General features: G+C 46.1%; 1 protein-coding gene across 7 annotated transcripts in view; it reads right to left on the bottom strand.

The window, feature by feature from the left end:
- Positions 1–21,372, bottom strand: part of LOC309569543 (ryanodine receptor 3) — a 1,308,933-nt gene that overhangs the window by 777,012 nt on the left and 510,549 nt on the right. For all 7 annotated transcript variants that reach the window (XM_082275412.1, XM_082275411.1, XM_082275414.1 and 4 more), the window contains one exon: positions 15,475–15,596. In XM_082275412.1, the coding sequence (XP_082131538.1) occupies positions 15,475–15,596 (122 nt within the window). The remainder of the gene's footprint in view (positions 1–15,474; positions 15,597–21,372) is intronic.

The following is a 21,372-nucleotide window of genomic DNA, read 5'->3' as shown; positions in this document are numbered from 1 at the left end:
TCCTAAGGGTTGAAATAACCCATAAATTTCTGCTGAACACTGCTCATTGTGTCTTCGAATTTGGCAATAAAAATGTCAGACTCCTGTCCTGGTTGGCGACAGGGCAATTTGCTGACACCCATATTAGTGGGATTAGGGCTAAGAATGGGACCCTGCCATGGTCACCTAAGAGTGTCAATCTACAATTTCTCTCATATTATAGATCCCTGTATTCCACTAGAGTGGTGTACACAGTTGAAGAGCTTGGCCCCTATCTTGACCTGATTGACTTCCTTAGACTTGACTCTGATCCTAGGGAAGAAATTGAGCGGGACATCACTCTAGAGGAGGTACAGGAGGCCCTAGGCCAATTTCAGCCAGGTAAGACCCCAGGTATAGATGGTATTACAACTGCAGTTTACTCATTGCATCAGGATTTCCTTGCCCCCCATCTCCTCTCAATGTTTGAGCAGTGCTTCTCCCGGGGTTCGCTTCATGAGTCCATGTCAGAAGCAGTGATCGTACTAGTGCATAAACTGGGGAAAAACCTTGAGGACTGTGCCTCTCATAGGCCAATTTCTCTGAATAATATGGGAACAAAAATGTTGGCAAAGGGTCTAGCTAGGCGGCTATCATCACTTGCCTGCTGCCTGGGTGTCTCACAGTGATGATGCTGCACACCTGACTATATCTATCCCCTGATGAGTTGCAGACCTTGCCCTTGCATTTGTGCTTCAAGGTGCATCTCTGCTAGCAGTCTTCTGTTCTCCGTGTTCCTCCGTGTATGACCTGGCTTGGCTTATGAATCTCCTGGCTCTCGCCTCCGCATCTGCAGAGGACCTGGCATCGGCAGACAACCTTGCATCGGCAGACGACCTGGCATCGGCAGACTACCCGCTTCTGGACTAGACTCCGGCTTGGAAGACTACCTGCTTCTGGACTTGACCCCAGCTTGCTCCTGATCTCACTTCCTCACTCTTGTGGTACGTTTGTTGTTTTTCACTTCAATAAACTGCTTTATTTTACATGCATTCCATAGTGGTCTGGTTTGCTGGCACCCTGACACCCATGAATTCTGATGATGCAGGTGCTCCTACGCTCTCCATGCTGGTTACCAGGCTCGATCCACAAGATCACCTTTTGGGTCAGTTCGCTCAGGCATTGCAGGCGTTGCTTGCACGCACAGCGCACCTTTCTCCTGGTGCTGCTAGGCCAGTGGTTCCTCCTGTTGTTGCTCCTGCTGCTGCCCCTGCTGTGGCAGCTGGAGTCATTGTTACCAGAGGGATTCAGCCCCCCTTCCGCAGCGCTATGGGGGTTAACAGAGTTAGTGCCGTGGCTTCCTAAACCAAGGTGGCATTTATTATGAGATAGTTCCTTGGGCTTGCTCTGCTGCAAAGCAGCTCCTGACCATTCAACAGAGTATACAAAACCATTGCCAAGTATGCCACTGAATTTCGTACAATGGCAGCAGAGGTGGCCTGGAATAATGAGGCTCTGGTGGCTGTCTTCTCTCATGGTCTCTTTGATGCATTGAAAAACGAGATTGCGGCCAAGGATCTCCATGACAAGCTTGAGACTCTAATTTCCTTCCTGATTTTGATCAATGCCAGGCTCAGGGAGAGACCATCGTTAAAGGAACGCCTGCGGAGGCCTCAAACCAGATTGGCTCCTACGTTTTTTTTTTACCACCCATTCCTCCCTCACCTCCCACCCCTCCTGAGGATGATGCGTCTGGCTGTTAACCCATGCAGCTGGGGTTTTTTTGAAAGTACGTTTGCCACTGCAAATTCCATACCCTTGCAGTATCATGTTTCTCCACTAGTTATCTAGGCGATTGATAGCAGACCCCTGCAACCGTCGCAGGTTACCCACGAGACTGTTCCGGTTGATATGGCGATAGGGGCTGTTTACAGGGAGTCAAGCTGTTTCCAGGTTATTTTGTCCCTGCACTACTCCAGTGTTTTGGGGTACCCTTGGCTTCAGAAACACAATCCGACCTATGATTGGCAGTCGGTCGAGATGCTCTCTTGAGCTCCACAGTGTGGCGCTGTTTGTATCCATGAGCCTGTTAACCTCCCTGGTGGTATGATTCTTTCCGATTTTAGGTGCTGAAAGCGGTACCATTATTTTGCATGTAATTCTTAAGAACGAGCAGCCCAAACAAACTATTTACATATGATTTTTTTTTTACTGTGCATTCTTCTTTATAACATCTCGGGTATGATAAAGTTTGAAAACATAAAATCATAAATTATAATATAATAAATAACCATAAATAGTAAGTATGTATGTATATATATATATATATATATATATATATATATATATATATATATATATATTGTGAGGGATTAGCTCCGTAGCGGGTGTGGAGGACCCCTTTGGGGGGGGGGTTCATTACACAGGGAGATAGCCGAGGAATGGTTGAAAACAACAGTTTATGGTTTATTCTTCCAATTTCTTCAAACAAGTGCATGCAGTAAAAACATCAAAAAATCAAAAATAAAACACAAAATAAATCCTGGCCGCTGTGGGCGTCTACCTTCTCACACACAGGAACCTACCTAAAGAGTCTTCCCAACCTACTGTTGGGCAGACACTGCTGATCCTACAGCAGACACTCAAATGTCCAGTTGTGTTTTCTTTACACAGAAAAAGTTCAACACCTCACCTTTAGAAGTCTCTCATCTGACTGCTCTCCCCAGCTCACACAGCCTCAGGAGACAGCAATCACTAGTCATGCTCTTGATAGCTTATAGAGGCCTTAATGGCCTCATTCTGAACAGCTGAAGGTTTTTCAACTTCCGTACACCTTCCTGCCTACCTCTGCAGCCGACACCCTATAGTAATTGGTGAATTGTCTAAACCAAGCAGAAATGTATCTCCCATCTGTGACAACACCCATAGATTTACCTGACGTCCTGTCACATACCCCCCCCCCCCTCTTGTTTTAACCCTAGGGTTGGGACACAGGTTGCTAGGCACGTATGTGCTCGGGACAAACCATCTGCATTCCCCATTTGAACACCGGGGCGATGCCTTACCACAAAACTAAATTCCTGAAGGGCCAGGAACCACCTATTTATTCTCGTATCGGTCTCCTTGTTCTGTGCCATCCACTTCAATGGGGCATGATCCGTCACCAGTTCAAACTGTCTACCCAGGAGGTAGTACCGGAGAGAATCCAAAGCCCATTTCACCGCCAAACACTCTTTCTCAATGGTGGGATACCATATTTTCGCGACTATAAGGCGCACCGGATTATAAGGCGCAGTATCAATGATCGACCGCTAACGTGTTTTTTTCCATACATAAGGCGCATTAAATGACACAAAACTCTGATAAGTCAAACTTTATTCAACTCTTTCACAATAACCATAAAATGGTTTTTAACAATAACTCTCAACATTGTTCAGTGAAATACAATACAAAACAATACACTCACTGTTTCAGCTTATTCCTCTACCGCAAATCCATCAAAGGTTTCATCTTCAGTGTCTGACTTTAACAGTTGGGTGATCTCGGCATCAAGCACATCCGGATCCCTCTCATCATTATCATCACTATCGGAGTCAGTCTCGTTGCTGTTACTTAGCTGTTCAGTGATAATTTCGGCCTTCCTGAAAGCTTGGATGACACTGGAGACTGATACCTTCGCCCAGGCATCCACGATCCACTGGCAGATAGTGGCGTAACTTGTTCGGCGTTGCCTCCCTGTCTTGGTGAATGTGTGTTCGCCTTCTGTCATCCAATGCTCCCACGCAGCTCGCAATTTAACTTTAAATGATCTGTTGACACCAATATCTAGCGGCTGGAGTTCTTTGGTTAATCCACCCGGAATGATGGCAAGCACTGAATTCGTTTTCTTCACTTGGGTTTTGACAGTATCGGTCAGATGGGCGCGCATGGAGTCACAGATCAATAGGGACAGAGATTTGTGGAAAAAGCCATCCAGTCTCTTGACGTAAACCTCTCTCAGCCACTCACTCATCGTCTCCTCGTCCATCCAGCCCTTCGGGTTAACCTTGATGATGACGCCAACCGGAAACTTTTCTTTAAGCTTAAAAATTACCATGGGTGGTAGTTTCTGGCCATTAGCCTGGCAACCGAGAACTACAGTGAAGGATGACTTCTCGTTTCCCGTAGTGCGTATAGATACCGTACTGGTCCCTGTTTTCTCGACAGTACGGTTTACGGGGATATCGAAGGTAAGGGGGACCTCGTCCATGTTGGTGATGTGTTCTGGCCGGATCTTCTGTTCATTGATCTTGTTCTTGCAGTAGGTGCGGAAAATGGTCAGCTTTTCTTGGTAATCCTTTGGCAGTTGCTGCGAGATGGTAGTTCTTGTGCGGATGGAGAGATTACGCCTTTTCATAAAACGGAAGCACCAAGAGGGACCTCCTCGAAAGTCGTTTATCTCCATGTCGCGTGCTATAGCTGTTGCTTTGAGTCGAATAGAGACAGTGGAGACGCTTCTACCTGCGGTTCTCTGTTCAATAACCCACTGTTCAATTTTGTCCTCCAACTGTGGCCATCTTGCTTTGTTTCCTTGGAAACTCAGTTTGGTCTTCTTTACCTGGCGCAGGGCGTCTTCTTGCTTCCTCCACTTCCGTACCATTGATTCATTAATGTTGAATTCTCTCGCAGCTGCTCTATTTCCATGTTGTATTGCGTGACTGATAGCATTGAGTTTGAAATCCGCTTCGTAAGCATGTCTCTTTACAGGAGCCATTTTTGGGGCAGCGGGTATGCACACACCTCCTGACTACAATGGCCGTAATGCTCAATCAAAGCAGTGCAGCTTCGTAGCTTACCAAGGCCGTGCTAAAACATTGACAGATTTTTGAGCGCCGTGTACCACATAAATCAGTTCTAGGTAACTGGGATGAGAAGGGGAAAACACAGCCATACATTAGGCGCACCGCATTATAAGGCGCACTGTCGATATGTGAGAATATTTAAGGATTTTAAGTGTGCCTTATGGTCCGAAAAATACGGTAATTCTCCTCATGGGCCTTCAACTTTCGGCTGAGGTACATAACAGGGTGTTCTTCCCCATTGATAATCTGGGACAGTACAGCTCCTAAACCCACATTTGATGCATATGTCTGGACCACAAAGTCTCGTGAAAAATCAGGCAACTTTAAAACTGGCTGACTACATAAGGCCTGTTTTAAAGCCTGAAAAGCTGTTTCTGCCTCGGGAGTCCATTTGATCATGACAGACTCCTTCCCTTTGGTCAAATTGGTCAGGGAAGCAGTCTGTGAGGCAAAATGGGGAATAAAACGGCGATGATAACCTGCAATGCCCAAAAATGCACGAACCTGTTTCTTGTTGGTGGGACGTGGCCAACCCTTAATAGCCTCAACTTTGTTTATTTGGGGCTTGATTAGACTTCTACCAATGGTATACCCCAAATACTTTGCCTCTTCTAGCCCAATGGTTTTTTTTGGATTGGCTGTAAACCCAGCTTTCCAGATGGAATCCAACACAGCCTGAACTTTTGGTAAGTGTGAGTCCCAATCCTCACTGTGAATGACCACATCATCGAGGTATGCAGCAGCATAGGCTTGATGAGGCCGAAGGGTCTTATTCATGGTACGTTGGAATGTGGCAGGAGCATTCTGTAACCCAAAAGGCATCCTCTGATATTGGAAAGATCCGTCTGGAGTTACAAATGCTGTTTTTTCCCTGGCCGACCCCGAGAGAGGAATTTGCCAATAACCCTTGGTAAGGTCTAAAGTGGTCATGTACCCGGCAGTGCCTAGGCGATCAATTAGTTCATCTATGCAGGGCATAGGATAGGTGTCAAACTTACTGATTTTATTCAGGCGGCGAAAATCATTACAAAACCGCCAACTTCCATCTGGTTTGGGCACTAAGACAATGGGACTGGACCAATCACTCTTTGACTCTTCTATCACCCCCAACTCAAGCATTTTTTTTTATTTCCTGGCGAATGGCCTCTCGCCGGGCTTCTGGAATTCTATAAGGCTTTAACTTGACCTTATCCCCTGGTGTGGTGATAATGTCAAGTTTAACTCCAGAGACCCAACCTGGCAGGTCTGAAAACTTCTCCCTATTACGGAGCACAAATTCCTTAACCTCCTGTTTCTGAATTTTGGACAGAGTCTTTGCTATCCCAAGTTCAGGGACAGCCAGGTTAAATGGAGCAGAAAATCGGGTAGTCTCAGCGACCAAGGACTCTCTATCCTTCCATGGTTTTAACAAGTTCACGTGATAGAGCTGCTCAGGTTTTCGTCTTCCCGGTTGGCTAATTTTATAATTCACCACCCCTATTTTCTCCAACACTTCATAGGGACCCTGCCATTTGGCTAGGAATTTACTTTCAACCGTGGGGACCAACACCAACACCCTATCACCAGGTGCAAAAGAACGGACCTGGGCCCCACAATTGTAAATCCTTTGTTGAGCCAACTGGGCTTGGGCTAAATGTACCTTCACAGTCGGCATCACTTGGGCAATTCTATCTTGCATTTGTGCCACATGCTCAATCACACTTCGATGAGGGGAACTCTCACTCTCCCATGTTTCCCTGGCAATGTCCAGTAGGCCCCGGGGGTGCCTCCCATACAGCAGCTCAAATGGAGAGAACCCTGTGGATGATTGGGGAACCTCTCTTATGGCAAACATTAGATAAGGGAGCAGATAATCCCAATTCTTTCCGTCTTTATCCACCACCTTCCTCAACATTTGTTTTAAAGTTTTATTAAACCTCTCCACTAACCCATCTGTTTGAGGGTGATATACTGAGGTACGTAATTGGGTCACTTTCAGGAGTTTACAAAGTTCTCTGGTCACCCTAGACCAGTGGTTCTTAACCTTGTTGAAGGTACTGAACCCCACCAGTTTCATATGCGAATTCACCGAACCCTTCTTAATTGGAAAAATAAAATATGATTTTTCAAATTCAAAACATAGGTATATATTTAGGTATATATTTATTATACATAGGTGCACAAAATGAACAAAACCATTGAAGAACAAAACCATTAGGCTCCGTTCACATGTAGGCGTTTTGGGGCGTTTTTGGGGCGTTTTTCTGCTCTAGGATCAGCTCTCAAAACGCCCAACAAGACAAATCCTATTCATTTCAATGGCCCCTGTTCACATCTGAGCGTTTTGAAGCTGTATACAAAACGCCCAACGCTCAAAAAAGTACATGAGCTTCTTTTTGGGCAGATTACAGGCGTTTTCCATTGATCTCTATTGAATCTAAAAATGCCTGCACAAAAATCGCGGTAAAATCGCGGTAAAAAACGCCGCAAAAATCGCGGTAAAAAACGCGCGAAAAACGCTACGCTCAGGTGTGAATGTAGCCTTAAGAACAAGGAACAAAACCATTAAAACATGATTTTCACACAAAAACATAATAATGAATATTTACTGCAAATCAGTGTGACTTGGGGGTGTCAGGAAGGCACACACTGGGGGGGGGGGGGTTGGGAGGGCATACCATGGGGTGTCAGGAGGGCACACACTGGGGGGAGGTGTTGGGAGGACATACCATGGGGTATCAGGAGGGCACACACCAGGGGGCATTCACAATGCTTTATTGAGCTAAATGAAAAGGACATGCATTTCCATTTGTCAGCTAACAGCACCTCTATGCTAAGCTGCAGTGTAACTCAGCAGACTTAGCATAGAGGTGCTTGTAAACTAATCCACCATGTACAGCTAGCTGAGCCTTCCTCCAGGAACATTCACTCGGCTCCCTCTGCTCAGCTGCTCACACATCCCTCTTCCAGGCGGGCGCGATCTCCGTGGTCAGGTACATCCCCATCCCGCCCACTCAAGCAGCAAGCAGCCTGCAGGAGATAGGCTGGAAACCTGCTGGGGGAGGTACAGGGGGCGGAGCGTCAAGTGTCTATGTGTAATGGCTGTGAAATGTCCCGACCGCAGCTCTGATTTCCCAGGGTGCGCTCGGCCTCACAATCAGTAATATTTTCTCGGGGGATGAGCCGGGCGTGTCATAAAGAATCATATGAGTTGGGTGTGTGTCTTGACCTCCGCCGAACCCCCGAGACTGACTCACCGAACCCCTGGGGTTCGATCAAACCCAGGTTAAGAACCACTACCCTAGACATAAACGGCGTGCCCTGGTCAGTTAGGATTTCCTTAGGATGACCCACCCGGCTGAAAACTTGAAATAACTCCTTGGCTATGGTTTTAGCAGAGGTATTTCGGAGAGGAATCGCTTCTGGGTAACGGGTGGCATAATCCATTATTACCAAGATGTGCTGGTGCCCTCTAGTGGACTTCAGTAAGGGCCCAACCAAGTCCATGGCGATCCTCTCAAAAGGGACCTCGATAATGGGCAGGGGTACCAACGGACTGCGGAAATGGGGCGTGGGTGCATTAATCTGACACACTGGACAGGAAGAGCAGTACAATTCCACTTCCTTAGTGATCCCAAGCCAATAAAACCTTCTCTCCCGGGTTTTTTCTGCTCACAAATGTCCCCCAAGAATGTGCCCATGGGCCAGTTCCAAAACCATCTTGCGGTACAGTTTAGGCACTACCAGTTGCTCAAGGGTGTCCTCTATCCTCTGTGACACTCGATATAAGAGGTCCCTTTCAATAATGAAGTAAGGGAGGGCAATCCTCTCGTCAGGGTTAACTAACTCCCCATCTATCTTCACTACATTCTCCCGGGCTCTTAGCAATGTGGGGTCCCTCAATTGCTCAGTGATAAAATTTTCTCGGTGCACCTTAAGGTCATCCAACCCTAACGGCCGCTGTTCCTCTTCTGAGGTAGCAGGCTCCTACCTAGGGACTGGTGTTTCCCCGGCTAAGACTGAGCACGCAAATTCAGGATAATCCTCACAGTTAGAGGATTCTGGAGTAGATGTTTCAGGCTCAGAAGAACCACCAACTGGGGAATCTGGGCAATCCCAGAGTTCCCAGAACTTTGGGAAATCCCTTCCCACAATGGCGTCATGTGGCAGTTTGGGAACTAAACCCACTTGGTGACACAAGATACCGAGGGATGTTTCAAAAGTAACCGTAGTCACTGGATATTCTCGAGTGTCCCCATGTACACAAACTACAGCCATTTTCCTAGGATGTAAGTTCTTTTTCACCACTAGATCACTTTTCACTAAGGTGACCAGGCTACCTGAATCCAACAATACCACAACATCTTTACCATCTAAACACATTCTATATAACGGTTTCTCATTCCCCTTTACTGCAGTGTATGTGGTTGCAAAAAGGGACTGTCGTCTCTCTGTCAGAAAGTCACAATGCATGGGTTCATCATCCGCTGGGAAAACCGCTGGGCAAACCACTACTACATGTCCCTCTTCCCGGCAACGGTGACAAATCAACCTTCTGGTCCTCTCCTGTGGGATGGGTCTTCCAGGCCGCTCTCGCCAAACATTAGTAGTAATCCCGCTAATACCTCTAGTTGCTCTTTGGATCCTCACTCCACCCCCATCCCCTGATGCAGTCTTACTTATAGGTGGGGAGGGTCTGGTCTTGGGGTGAAAAGTCTGTGCATCTCTGGGAAAAGAGGTCAAATTCTCTGTTGTTAGGTACCTTTCAACCAGGTCTACTAATTTGTCTGCGGTTTCTGGACCACCATGGCTCACCCATTTCTGCAGGGTGTTAGGAAGAGACCTAAGAAATTTGTCCATGACTACTCTCTCCAAAATTTTTGGTCCGGGCAGAATTTCTGGCTGCAGCCATTTCTTAGCCAAACGGATAAGGTCATACATCTGCGACCGGGGTGGCTTCTTCAGCTGATAACTCCAATTGTGGACTCGCTGAGCACGGACATCCAAGGTTACCCCAAAACGTGCCAATATTTCCTCTTTTAAATCGATCATAGTTTTTTGCATCTGCAAGCTCCAAGTCAAAATATGCCTTTTGGGCTTCTCCAGATAATAGGGGGGCCACTAGTCCGGCCCACTATTCTTTAGGCCAACTCTCTTTCTCCGCTGTTCTTTCAAACGTAGTCAGAAACATCTCAGGGTCCTCATCTGCAGTCATCTTTGGCAATAAGTGGTTTACCCGAAAAGTCGGTATGTTACTGGCCTGACTCCCAGCCTCGGTTTGCTATCTCTGAAGCTGTTTCACAATGGCCTCCATTTGCTGCTGTTGTCTCTGTTCCAAGCCTACAATGGCCTCTCGGTGAGCTTGTTGTTGAGCTGCAAAACTCCGCTGAAAATTCGCATTTGCCTGCTGTTGAGCTGCATTTGCTATAATCAGTTGTTTCAGCATCTCCTCCATTTTGGGTTTACTTTAACTGCCCGCGGCACTCCACCATATGTGAGGGATTAGCTCGGTAGCGGGTGTGGAGGACCCCTTTGGGGGGGTTCGTTACACAGGGAGATAGCCAAGGAATGGTTGAAAACAACAGTTTATGGTTTATTCTTCCAATTTCTTCAAACAAGTGTATGCAGCAAAAACATCAAAAAATCAAAAATAAAACACAAAAAAAATCCTGGCCGCTGTGGGCGTCTACCTTCCACACAGGAACCTACCTAAAGAGTCTTCCCAACCTACTGTTGGGCAGACACTGCTGATCCTACAGCAGACACTCAAATGTCCAGTTGTGTTTTCTTTACACAGAAAAAGTTCAACACCTCACCTTTAGAAGTCTCTCATCTGACTGCTCTCCCCAGCTCACACAGCCTCAGGAGACAGCAATCACTAGTCATGCTCTTGATAACTTATAGAGGCCTTAATGGCCTCATTCTGAACAGCTGAAGGTTTTTCAACTTCCGTACACCTTCCTGCCTACCTCTGCAGCTGACACCCTATAGTAATTGGTGAATTGTCTAAACCAAGCAGAAATGTATCTCCCGTCTGTGACAACACCCATAGATTTACCTGACTTCCTGTCACAATATATATATATATATATATATATATATATATATATATATATATATATACACTATATATATATATACACGTATACATATATAGTGGAGACACTTGCTTGAAGGTTCTGTGGTTCCTGTTCTCATTCTCACCAATCATAAGAATCTGACGTATCTCTGAGGCCTATAGGCTCACACCCCATCAGGCCAGATGAGCCTTATTCTGGTCTCCTTTAAATGATGTGGTCTCCTATTTGCCCGGCTCCAAGAATGTTAAGGCTGATGCCACTGGAAGTGGCCTAAGTTGGCCCCATGCCTTACTTCTAACAGTCTTGCTCCGGGAACAAACGGCACATGAGTTCACGTATTCCCTTCAACTCTTTTCCTGATCTGGCAACCAAAACATACGTTGCAGAAAATCAAGGGTCTTTTGGACACCGAAGTGGCCCGTCAGGGGGTGGTCATGACATGAACCCAGAACTGACACTCGGACATCCTCTGCGACTAAGATTTTGTCTCCAAATCACAGCAACCCATCCTTAGGCACCAGGGATATTCCAAGGAGGCAGGGAATGTTCGCGGAAGCTTGTTTAATATATGCCATCAGGTTAGTTTGTAAAAGAAAAAAAGAAGTTACCTTCGGACAAGATGGTGTCAGGTACTGGGGTTTCCTTGGGGTCGTCAAATATATGGGAAAGTGCATCCGGCTTGCCATTTTTTGATCCAGGTCGATAGGTATTATGAAAAGAGAATCTCGAAAAGAATAGCTCCCATCGTGCCTGACATGGTCTCAGCCATTTGGCAGATCTTAAGTATTCAAGATTCTTGTGGTCGGTGAAGATAAGGATAGGATGTGCTGTCCCTTCAAGTAGGTACCTCCACTCCTCGAGTGCAGCCTTGATGGCCAAAAGTTCTCGATCGCCTACATCATAATTTTTCTCCGCCGGAGAAAATTTGCGAGAGAAGAAAGCTATAGGATGCATTAAGTCCTTAACACCCTGCCTTTGTGAAATAACAGCCCCCACAGCTATTTCTGATGCATCTATCTCAGGGAGATAGGGTAGTGTGGGATCTGGGTGACTCAGGATGGAAAAAGTAGTAAAAAATTTCTTCAGGCATGAGAAGGCATTCTGGGGACCAACGGAATCGGATATTCTGTATTGTGAGTTGTGTAATGGGGGAATTCATGGCAGAGAACCCCTTAATAAACCTTCTGTAGAAGATTCCAAACCCCAAAAAGCATTGTACTGCCTTCTTGTCTGACCAGACCGGCCAATCCAAGATGGCTGAGACTTTTTGGGGGTCCATTTTAATTTCTTCGGTGGATATTACCAAGCCTAAGAACTGGATGCTTCATTGTTCGAATTCACATTTTTCAGGTTTGGCATATACAGTAGTCCATGCTGGTGGAGGTGCCCAAGAACGTTTCTGACGTGTTTCGGATGTTGGTCCAGGGACAGGGAGAAGATCAAATTGTCGTCTAAGTAGACAATTACAAAGATATCAGCCATTCTCAGAAGATATCATTCACGAAGTGTTGGAAGGTAGCCGAAGCATTGCAGAGACCGAAGGGCATCACCAGATATTCAAAATGCCCAAACCTGGTGCGGAATGCTGTTTTCCACTCATCTACTTCATGTATACGGACCAAATTGTAGGCCCCCCGTAAGTCCAATTTGGTAAAAAAGGAAGCGGACCTTAGTCTCTGGAAAAGTTCTGGTACCAAAGTGAGAGGGTAGCGGTTCTTGACGGTGACTTTATTCAGCTTTTCGACAAAAAAGATTCCTGCTCCCGCCGGGGAAGTAGATGGGCGGATGAACCCTCTCTTTAGACTTTTGTCCACATATTACTTCAGAACCTCCAACTCCAGTTCAGATAAAGGGAAGATTCGTCCAAACGGAACCTCTGCCCCAGGAAGCAGGTCCTCCACGATGAGGAGGAAGGGTCTCAGCCCCAAAAAACGATGGTAGGGTTCAGGCACCACAGAGCGTATATCCAAATCAGAGTCCAAGCTCAGTAAGGTACTGGGAGAGGAAGGTAAGCAGAAGTTCAAGCAATAGGAGGACGGAAACTCAATGGCTCCAGAAGTCCAGTCAATTTGCGGGTTGTGAGCCCACAGCCAAGGTAACCCCAAGAAGACCGGAAATAAGGGGGAAGCGATAGCATCCAGGCTTATAAATTCCTTGTGACCTAAAGAAGGGATCATAGGGAGTGGAGGAGTTTCCTGGGTCACAGGTCCAGATTACATATGGGAACCATCAGCCAGGAAGATAGAAAGTCCTCGAGTCTTGGGCTGGAGTGGAATGCCTCATTGAATAGCGAAATATAAATCAATAAAACAGCTACACGCTCCAGAGTCAATGATAGCGGTAACCGGTATTGTACCTTCCGGAAGCTGAAATGAGACAGGGGGAGCTAAATGAGAAGCACTGGTAACGTATGCTTGGCAACTTGAAGGAGAGATGGAGAGGCACTTACGTAGCTTCGCTGGGCAAGAACACACATAATGACCGGCTTCGCCACAGTACAGGCAGAGGTTATTCTGTCGCCGGCGATACCTTTCTTCAGTTGTCAGGGAAGGTCACTTAACCCCAAGCTGCATGGGTTCTAGGACATCTGATGCAATTCTAACAGGAGCTGGGCTGGCAGAAACAGGATTAGAGGAGGAGATATGTGCCGGAGTTGGGAACCACAGAATCATCCAGACTGGGCGGGGCTGCTGGTTAGATCTTTCTGCACTGCATTCTTGGAGCCGGCAATCTATCTGAATGGCCAGGGTAATCAAAGACTCTAAGGTATCTGGAACACTGACCACGGCTAGCTCATCCTTCAGCCCCTCAGACAGGCCTAAATGGAACTGATGACATAAATCCAGACTGGGCGGGCTGCTGGTTAGATCTTCCTGCACTGCATTCTTGGAGCCGGCGATCTATCTGAATGGCCAGGGTAATCAAAGACTCTAGGGTATCTGGAACACTGACCCCGGCTAGCTCATCCTTCAGCCCCTCAGACAGGCCTAAAGGGAACTGATAATATAAAGCAGCGTCATTGGGTATCAGTACTCCAACGCCTGAAATCCGTAACATAATCCTCTACTGCTCTTCGGCCCTGCTGGAGCACGTAAAGAGCAGCTTCCACAGTAGAGGTTCGCTGAGGGTTGTCATAAAAGTTGGACCATGGCGCTGAAAAATGAAGACATGGAATCCATGTGTGGGCTGCGTTCTTCAAGAAGCAGATGAGCCCACCACCTGATGGCGCCTGCTGCCTGTCAAACTGAAGTGAAAGTGAGTGCCCATGCCGCCCCCCTGTGCGCCTGGATAGGAAGAGCGGTGGAGCTGCTCATTTTCCTCCTGCATCCACTGCATTCACTGAATGCCTGCTTCCTCTCCTCTCCTATCCCCCAGGCATTCAGCGGCTCCAGGAGGAATATGGAAAGATCAATTCCTCTATATGAAGCTGCCCCACCACTTCTCCAATCAAATTTCTTTTGCTGCCCCCCAGTGCTCTCCAGCCTCCCCCCCCCCTCAGTGCTCTTCAGCTCCCCCCCAGTGCTTTCCAGCCCCCCAGTGCTCTCCAGCTTCCCCGGTACCCTTCAGCTCCCCTAGTGCTCTCTGCCCTCCTGTGCTCTCTGGCCCCCAATGCTCTCCGCCCCCCCACCTTGTGCTCTTCATTTCCTTCTCACTGCTCTTCAGCCCCCTCCAGTGCTATCCTGCCCACTCAGTGCTTTCCAGCTCCCCCAGTGCTCTCTGGCCCCCCTTTGGTTTCTAGAACCCCAGTGCTCTCCAGCCTCCCCCAATACTCTCCAGCCCCCCCCCCCACACTACTCTCCAGCCCTCTCACTGCTCTCCAGCCCTCCCAGTGCTCTGTGGCTCCCCCAGTGCTCTCCAGCTTACCCCAAGTGCTCTCTGGCCCCCACCCCCTGTTCTCCTTGCCCCACCATGCTCCTCGGGCCCCCCAGTGCTCTCCACCCCCAGTGCTCTCCGCCACTCTCGTGCTCTCTGTTCCCCCCAGTGCTCTCTGCCCTCTCTGCTCTCTGCCCACATGCTCTCCATCCTCACCAGTGCTCTTCAACTCCTGCCAAGTGCTCTCTGCCCTCCCCGTTCTCTCTGCTACCCCAGTGCTTCCTGCCCCCCTCTGCTCTCTGTCACCTTATGCTTTCCACCCCTGCCAGTGCTCTCCATCCCCCCCCCAGTGCTCAGCACCCCCCTCCAGTGCTCTCTGCCCCCTGCCCATGCTCTCCATCTCTCCTGTGCTCTCTGCCCCCCAGTGATCTCCACCCCCCCAGTGCTCTCTGTCCCCTCAGGCTCTCGCCCCCCCCCCCCCCCCGTGCTCTATGCTCCCCCCTGCTCTCTGCTACCCAATGATTTTCCTCACCCCTGTGCTCTTTCCCGTCCCCCTTCCCACCGCCTTTCTCCAGCCAGCTGCTGCAGGGGATCTGTCAGAATGTAGAGAGGGGAAGGACCTATTTTGTACTCCAGTCTGGGCCTTTGTGACATGATGTGCAAATTTGCCTTGCATACTTGTACATTATGACAAAACCTCCTGTGAGACGAAAAATGTACTTCCCCTTTAAGATGATATAAGAAAAAAAGAGCAAAGCAGTGTTTAAAGTGTTAAATTTAGACACACAGCTGTGTTTTCATACCTAATGAATTGACTAAACAGGCCTGTGGTGTTACGAATAATTCTAGCAGCCTGGGACTCTTCATGCTGACACTTCTGTAAGGTAACGCCATCATCCATATGACCTTCCTGGTGCAGGATTGCCTGTTCAGAAGTTAAAAAGATATATAGTAGGTAAGTTCAGGTTTAATTTTTGTAATGTTCTTATTAGCATAACTCTTTGGATTTAAATCTCTATAAAACTGAATTCAAACATTTCACCTTATCTAATAATCTATTCTATTCTAATATACTCTATTCTATTATATCAATTCAAATACAGTATCTCACAAAATTGAGTACACCCCTCACAGTTTTGTAAATATGTTATTATATCTTTTTTGTGACAACACTGAAGAAATTACACTTTGCTACAATGTAAAGTAGTGAGTGTACAGCTAGTATTTTAAAAGTGTAAATTTGCTGTTCCCTCGAAATAAATCAACACACAGCCATTCATGTCTAAACTGCTAGCAACAAAAGGAGAAACATAGAATATAGGGATAGGATGGGAGGGGAGTATTTACAGTTAAGTCAAAATTCCTATTATCATAATTGTATAGTACAGGACACCCTGTAGTCACAGATCATGGGTCATCCCTAAGCAATACACTAAGGGGTGGGAAACAATATAGACAACAATGGAAACAGGCCCACAGGTAAACAAGGGTCAATAAATCTGAAAATCCCAAAACTCTCAGATGACAGCTTGAAGCACCTTTTGGCCAAAGCTTCCATCGGCAAAGGCCTGAAGGTCCATCCGGGAAAACTTTAAGAGAGTATGAGCAGGAAGAAAAAGTGCTGACTTTGCAGACTGGTGAAATGGATGTTCGATGATAAAAGAACACAAAGAAGAGAGCGCAAGCCACCCTAGTGTAATCCGATTTATTGACTTTAGCTAAAAGTAGACATAACTCGATGCGCTCACATAATAACATAGGAGATGAGGCAAGTATCATAAAAGCCATTCCTCCACCATGGCCACTGTAAGATCGAATAGTGGATAGCGTCCATTGAATCTCACTGACAGCTAGAGTGCCTCAGGAGCCGCTGGAGCCTAGTCTTGGCGTGAATCGACTAATGCACATGCGCCCAGTCCAGCCGGTGCTGTGCTCTGTAACAAACCTCTGCAACACCAGGAAACAGCCGCATTAGCAGTGACATTGTTCTTGATGGTTAATTGGAAGGGTATGACCTGTGTTTTAAGCTATTTTTACTTTATTTTCTTCTTATAATTATTTTTTTTTTTGGACAACACAGGTGTTATAGTGGGAACAGATAGTGTTTTTCCTATTCATTTTTTAATGAATAATTTTTTAACCAATTTATAATGTAGAAGTTTTGTTCTTAAAGGAAGCACACATTTTAAATGTGTAGACTATATGTATTTTTTTTAAATCAGAAAAAAGTTTATTAACAGCTTTTAACAATTTAGAATACAAAGTAAAATAATGTTCTTGTATAAAGACAAAGCAGGTTTATAAAACCAATGGAAGCTGAGATGTCATTAGTCATTATATCTCAGAATGTATGCATCCCTAGGTATGGTTTAAGAAGACATTCTCATCATATCTCTTCCCTAGTACTTTAAAATAAACTCTATCCAAGGGTGAGGACTGAGCCGTTGAGTTCCTACTTTAATTTAATAGCCTTTCAAGAATTAGGTCCAATGGAGCATAGTCAGGGGTAGCTAGCCAGCATCCCCAGATCTTATTGAACCAGGTCAGGCTGCCTCTATGCTGATATATCAAGCGCTCATATCTCAAAGCTAATCCCATGTTGGCTAACCACATCTTTAAAGTTGGAGACGTTTGAGAGATCCAATGTTGCAAGATCAGCGTTCGAGCTTGGAACAGTGTCCTGGACACCGCCTCTCTGACATATATGTCTGTTATAACCTCATCCAATATACGCAATGAGCAAGGTTTAGGGTCAAGAGAGACAGTTGCTTGAAAAGTATTGTTAATGGTGTTTACTATGCCAGTCCAAAAGCGGTGCAACTTTGGGCACCGCCAAAGGAGATGTATCAGGTCCCCCTTAGCTCCCTTGCACCTCGTACACAATGTGTCTTGACAGAGTCCAAGAGTAAACAATTTAAGTGGTGTATGATGAACCAGCAATAATACAGCTGCAAGAAAAAGTATGTGAACCCTTTGGAATGATATGGATTTCTGCACAAATTGGTCATAAAATGTGATCTGATCATCATCATCTAAGTCACAACAATAGACAATCACAGTCTGCTTAAACTAATAACACACAAAGAATGAAATGTTGCCATGTTTTTATTGAACACACCATGTAAACATTCACAGTGCAGGTGGAAAAAGTATGTGAACCCTTGGATTTAATAACTGGTTGAACCTCCTTTGGCAGCAATAACTTCAACCAAATGTTTCCTGTAGTTGCAGATCAGACGTGCACAACGGTCAGGAGTAATTCTTGACCATTCCTCTTTACAGAACTGTTTCAGTTCAGCAATATTCTTGGGATGTCTGGTGTGAATCGGTTTCTTGAGGTCATGCCACAGCATCTCAATCGGGTTGAGGTCAGGACTCTGACTGGGCCACTTCAGAAGGCGTATTTTCTTCTGTTTAACCACTTGCCGACCGCCGCACGACTATTTACTGCGGCGGTCAGCCCCTCAAGGCAACGCGACGTAGGGCTACATCGCTAGCCTGTTAGGCTCTAGGGAGCGAGCGCGCCCCGCCGGAGGCGCGCTCCCGCTTGGTCATGGACCCCCCCCCCCTCGCGTGTGCCCGGCGGACCCGATGTCAGCCGGGCACTCGCGATCGTCCGTTACACCGGAAGAAAGGCAGGCGGCTAATGTAAACAAAGCCGCCTGTCATTCTTCCCTGTGTAAGAATGGAGATCACACGGTTTTGCTATGTAGGACCGTTGATCTCTGTTCTTACACATCAAGCCACATCCAATCACAGTAAGAAACACACCCCTAGGGACACACTTAACCCCTCCCTCTCAAATAAAGTTAACCCCTTCACTGCCAGTGTCATTTTTACAGTAACAGTGCATAATTATAGCACTGATTACTGTAGTAATGTCACTGGTAACCCCAAAAGTGTCAAAAATGTCAGTCAAGGGTCCGATCTGTCCGCCGCAATGTCGCAGTCCCGCAAAAAAAATCGCAGATCGCCGCCATTACTCGTTAAAAAAAAAAAACAACAAAAATGACAAAAATCTTTCCCTTAGTTAGTAAACGCAATAACTTTTGCGCAAACCAATCAAAATACACTTTTTGCGATTTTTTTATACCAAACATATGTAGCAGAAAACAAATTGGCCTAAAATGTTAAAAAATTTTGATTTTTACATTTTTTGGGGGGAATTTCGTATAAAAAAATGTGAAAAATATTGTTATTTTTGCAAAATTGATGCTCTTTTTTTGTTTATAGCGCATGATCAAAAAATCACACAGGTGATCAAATACCACCAAAAGAAAGCTCTGTTTGTGGGAAAAAAAGGACATCAAATTAGTTTAGGTACAGCGTCGCACAACCGCGCAATTGTCCGTTAAAATCACGCAGTGCCGAATCGCAAAATAGGCCCTGGTCAGGAAGGGGGTAAAATCTTCCGGGGCTTAAGTGGTTAAGCCATCCTGTTGTTGATTTACTTCTATGCTTTGGGTCATTGTCCTGTTTCAAAACCCATCTTCTGTTGAGCTTCAGCTAGTAGACAGATGGCCTTTAGTTCTCCTGCAAAATTTCTTGATAAACTTGGGAATTAATTCGATAATAGCAATCCGTCCAGGCCCTGACGCAGCAAAGCAGCCCCAAACCATGATGCCCCCACCACCATACTTCACAGTTGGGATGAGGTTTTGATGTTGGTGTGCTGTGCCTCTTTTTCGCCACACATAGTGTTGTGTGATTCTTCCAAACAACTCAACTTTGGTTTGATCTGTCCACAAAATATTTTGCCAGTACTGCTGTGGAACATCCATGTGCTCTTGTGCAAACTGTAAATGTGCAGCAATGTTTTGTTTGTGGCTTCCTCTGTGGTATCATCCCATGAAATCCATTCTTGTTTAGTGTTTTACGTATTGTAGATTCACTAACAGGGATGTTAGCATTTGCCAGTGACTTTTGTAAGTCTTTAGCTGACACTCTAGGATTCTTCTTCACCTCATTGAGAAGTCTGCGCTGTGCTCTTGCAGTCATCTTTACAGGACGGCCACTCCTAGGGAGAGTAGCAGCAGTGCTGAACTTTTTCCATTTATAGACAATTTGTCTTACCGTGGACTGATGAACAGCAAGGCTCTTGGAGATACTTTTATAACCCTTTCCAGCTTTATGCAAGTCAACAATTCTTAATCGTAGGTCTTCCGAGAGCTCTTTTGTGCGAGGCATCATTCACATCAGGCAATGCTTCTTGTGAAAAGCAAACCAAGAACTGGTGTGTGTTTTTTATAGGGCAGGGCAGCTGTAACCAACACCTCCAATCTCACTCATTGATTGGACTCAAGTTGGCTGATATCTTACTCCAATTAGCTTCAGGAGATGTCATTAGTCTAGGGCTTCACATACTTTTTCCACCTGCACTGTGAATGTTTACATGGTGTGTTCAATAAAAACATGGCGACATTTCATTCTTTGTGTGTTATTAGTTAAGGCAGACTGTGATTGTATATTGTTGTGACTTAGATGATGATCAGATCACATTTTATTGCCAAAATTGTGCAGAAATCAGTATCATTCTAAAGGATTCACATACTTTTGGTGACAGCTGTATATATAGTTGGGACAGTCTTTGGGTAACATTTAAAGGATAGCCGTGAAGTCCAGGGCCTCCAACCACTTATCCCCATCTATATCACCCACATTCTCCACCCATTTTTCCATAGCCATGTTGGGAAAATTCTACAGGTACTCTGGCAGCAGCATCGCATAGCCTCTGGAGATGAACCCTTAAAATATGTCAAAGGTGAGTAACACTGTATGTTAGCCACTGGGTTGCACACTGCAGCTTTGCCAGTTCCGGGTAAGTATTGTTATTCCAGATGGGGCTGTAACTAGTAAATCCTGACACTCTTTGTAGTTGTTTTGCTTTGAACCAAATTTTATGTAGTAGCCTATACGTGGGGTACCTTTTGTTGGACTTTAGGAAGAGCTGGACCTCATGGGCTGCTGGGAGAGTCTGAGCTTCTACACAGTGTAACGCCACAGCTAATGTGGAATCAGTGTGTGTTTCCCCCCTTGGCCGATACATAGCAGCTCCTGCAGCTGGGCTGCCAGTTAGTACAGCCAGGGGTTTGGGAAAGCTAGGCCCCCAATATCCTTAGACCTCTGGAGTTGCTCCAGCCTGACTCTAGCAGGACCCGATTTCCATAGTAGCGAGCAGAATATGGAATTAACCACAATATTTTAAGGGGTAAAACCACAGGTGTATTGTGGAGGAAATAGAGCAGCTGGGGCATTAAGAACATTTTTGCTAAATTAGCTCTACCCGTCACTGACAGCAGTAGTTTAGACCACAATTTCACCTTATCCTTAAACCGTGACATCAGGGGAAATATGTTCAAACAGCAATAGTCCACAATCTCAGCCGAGACTATGATATCCACATATCTGAACTGCCCCACTATAGGCACTGGGCAGAAAGAAGAGAACTGGGGGTCAAGAGCTGCATCCAGCGGCAACAGGGCTGACTTGGTCCAGTTAACAGTCAAGCCTGAATATATGCCAAATTCAGTGACTATGTCCATTACAGCTTGCAAAGAGGGGCCTGTGTTTCCCTATCAAAAGCAACATGTCGCCTGCATACAACATGATCTTTTCAGGAAGTGCACAATATTTAAAGCCCTCAACCAGAGAGGTGCTTCTAATTTTAGCCGCCAGGGGTTCTATTGCAAGGGCAAATAGGA

The sequence above is a fragment of the Pelophylax lessonae genome (assembly GCF_965119305.1).
Source record: "Pelophylax lessonae genome assembly, chromosome: 13".
Classification (NCBI taxonomy): domain Eukaryota; kingdom Metazoa; phylum Chordata; class Amphibia; order Anura; family Ranidae; genus Pelophylax; species Pelophylax lessonae.
Note: the sequence above shows the minus strand (reverse complement) of the source record. Positions and strands in the feature narration are given on the sequence as shown.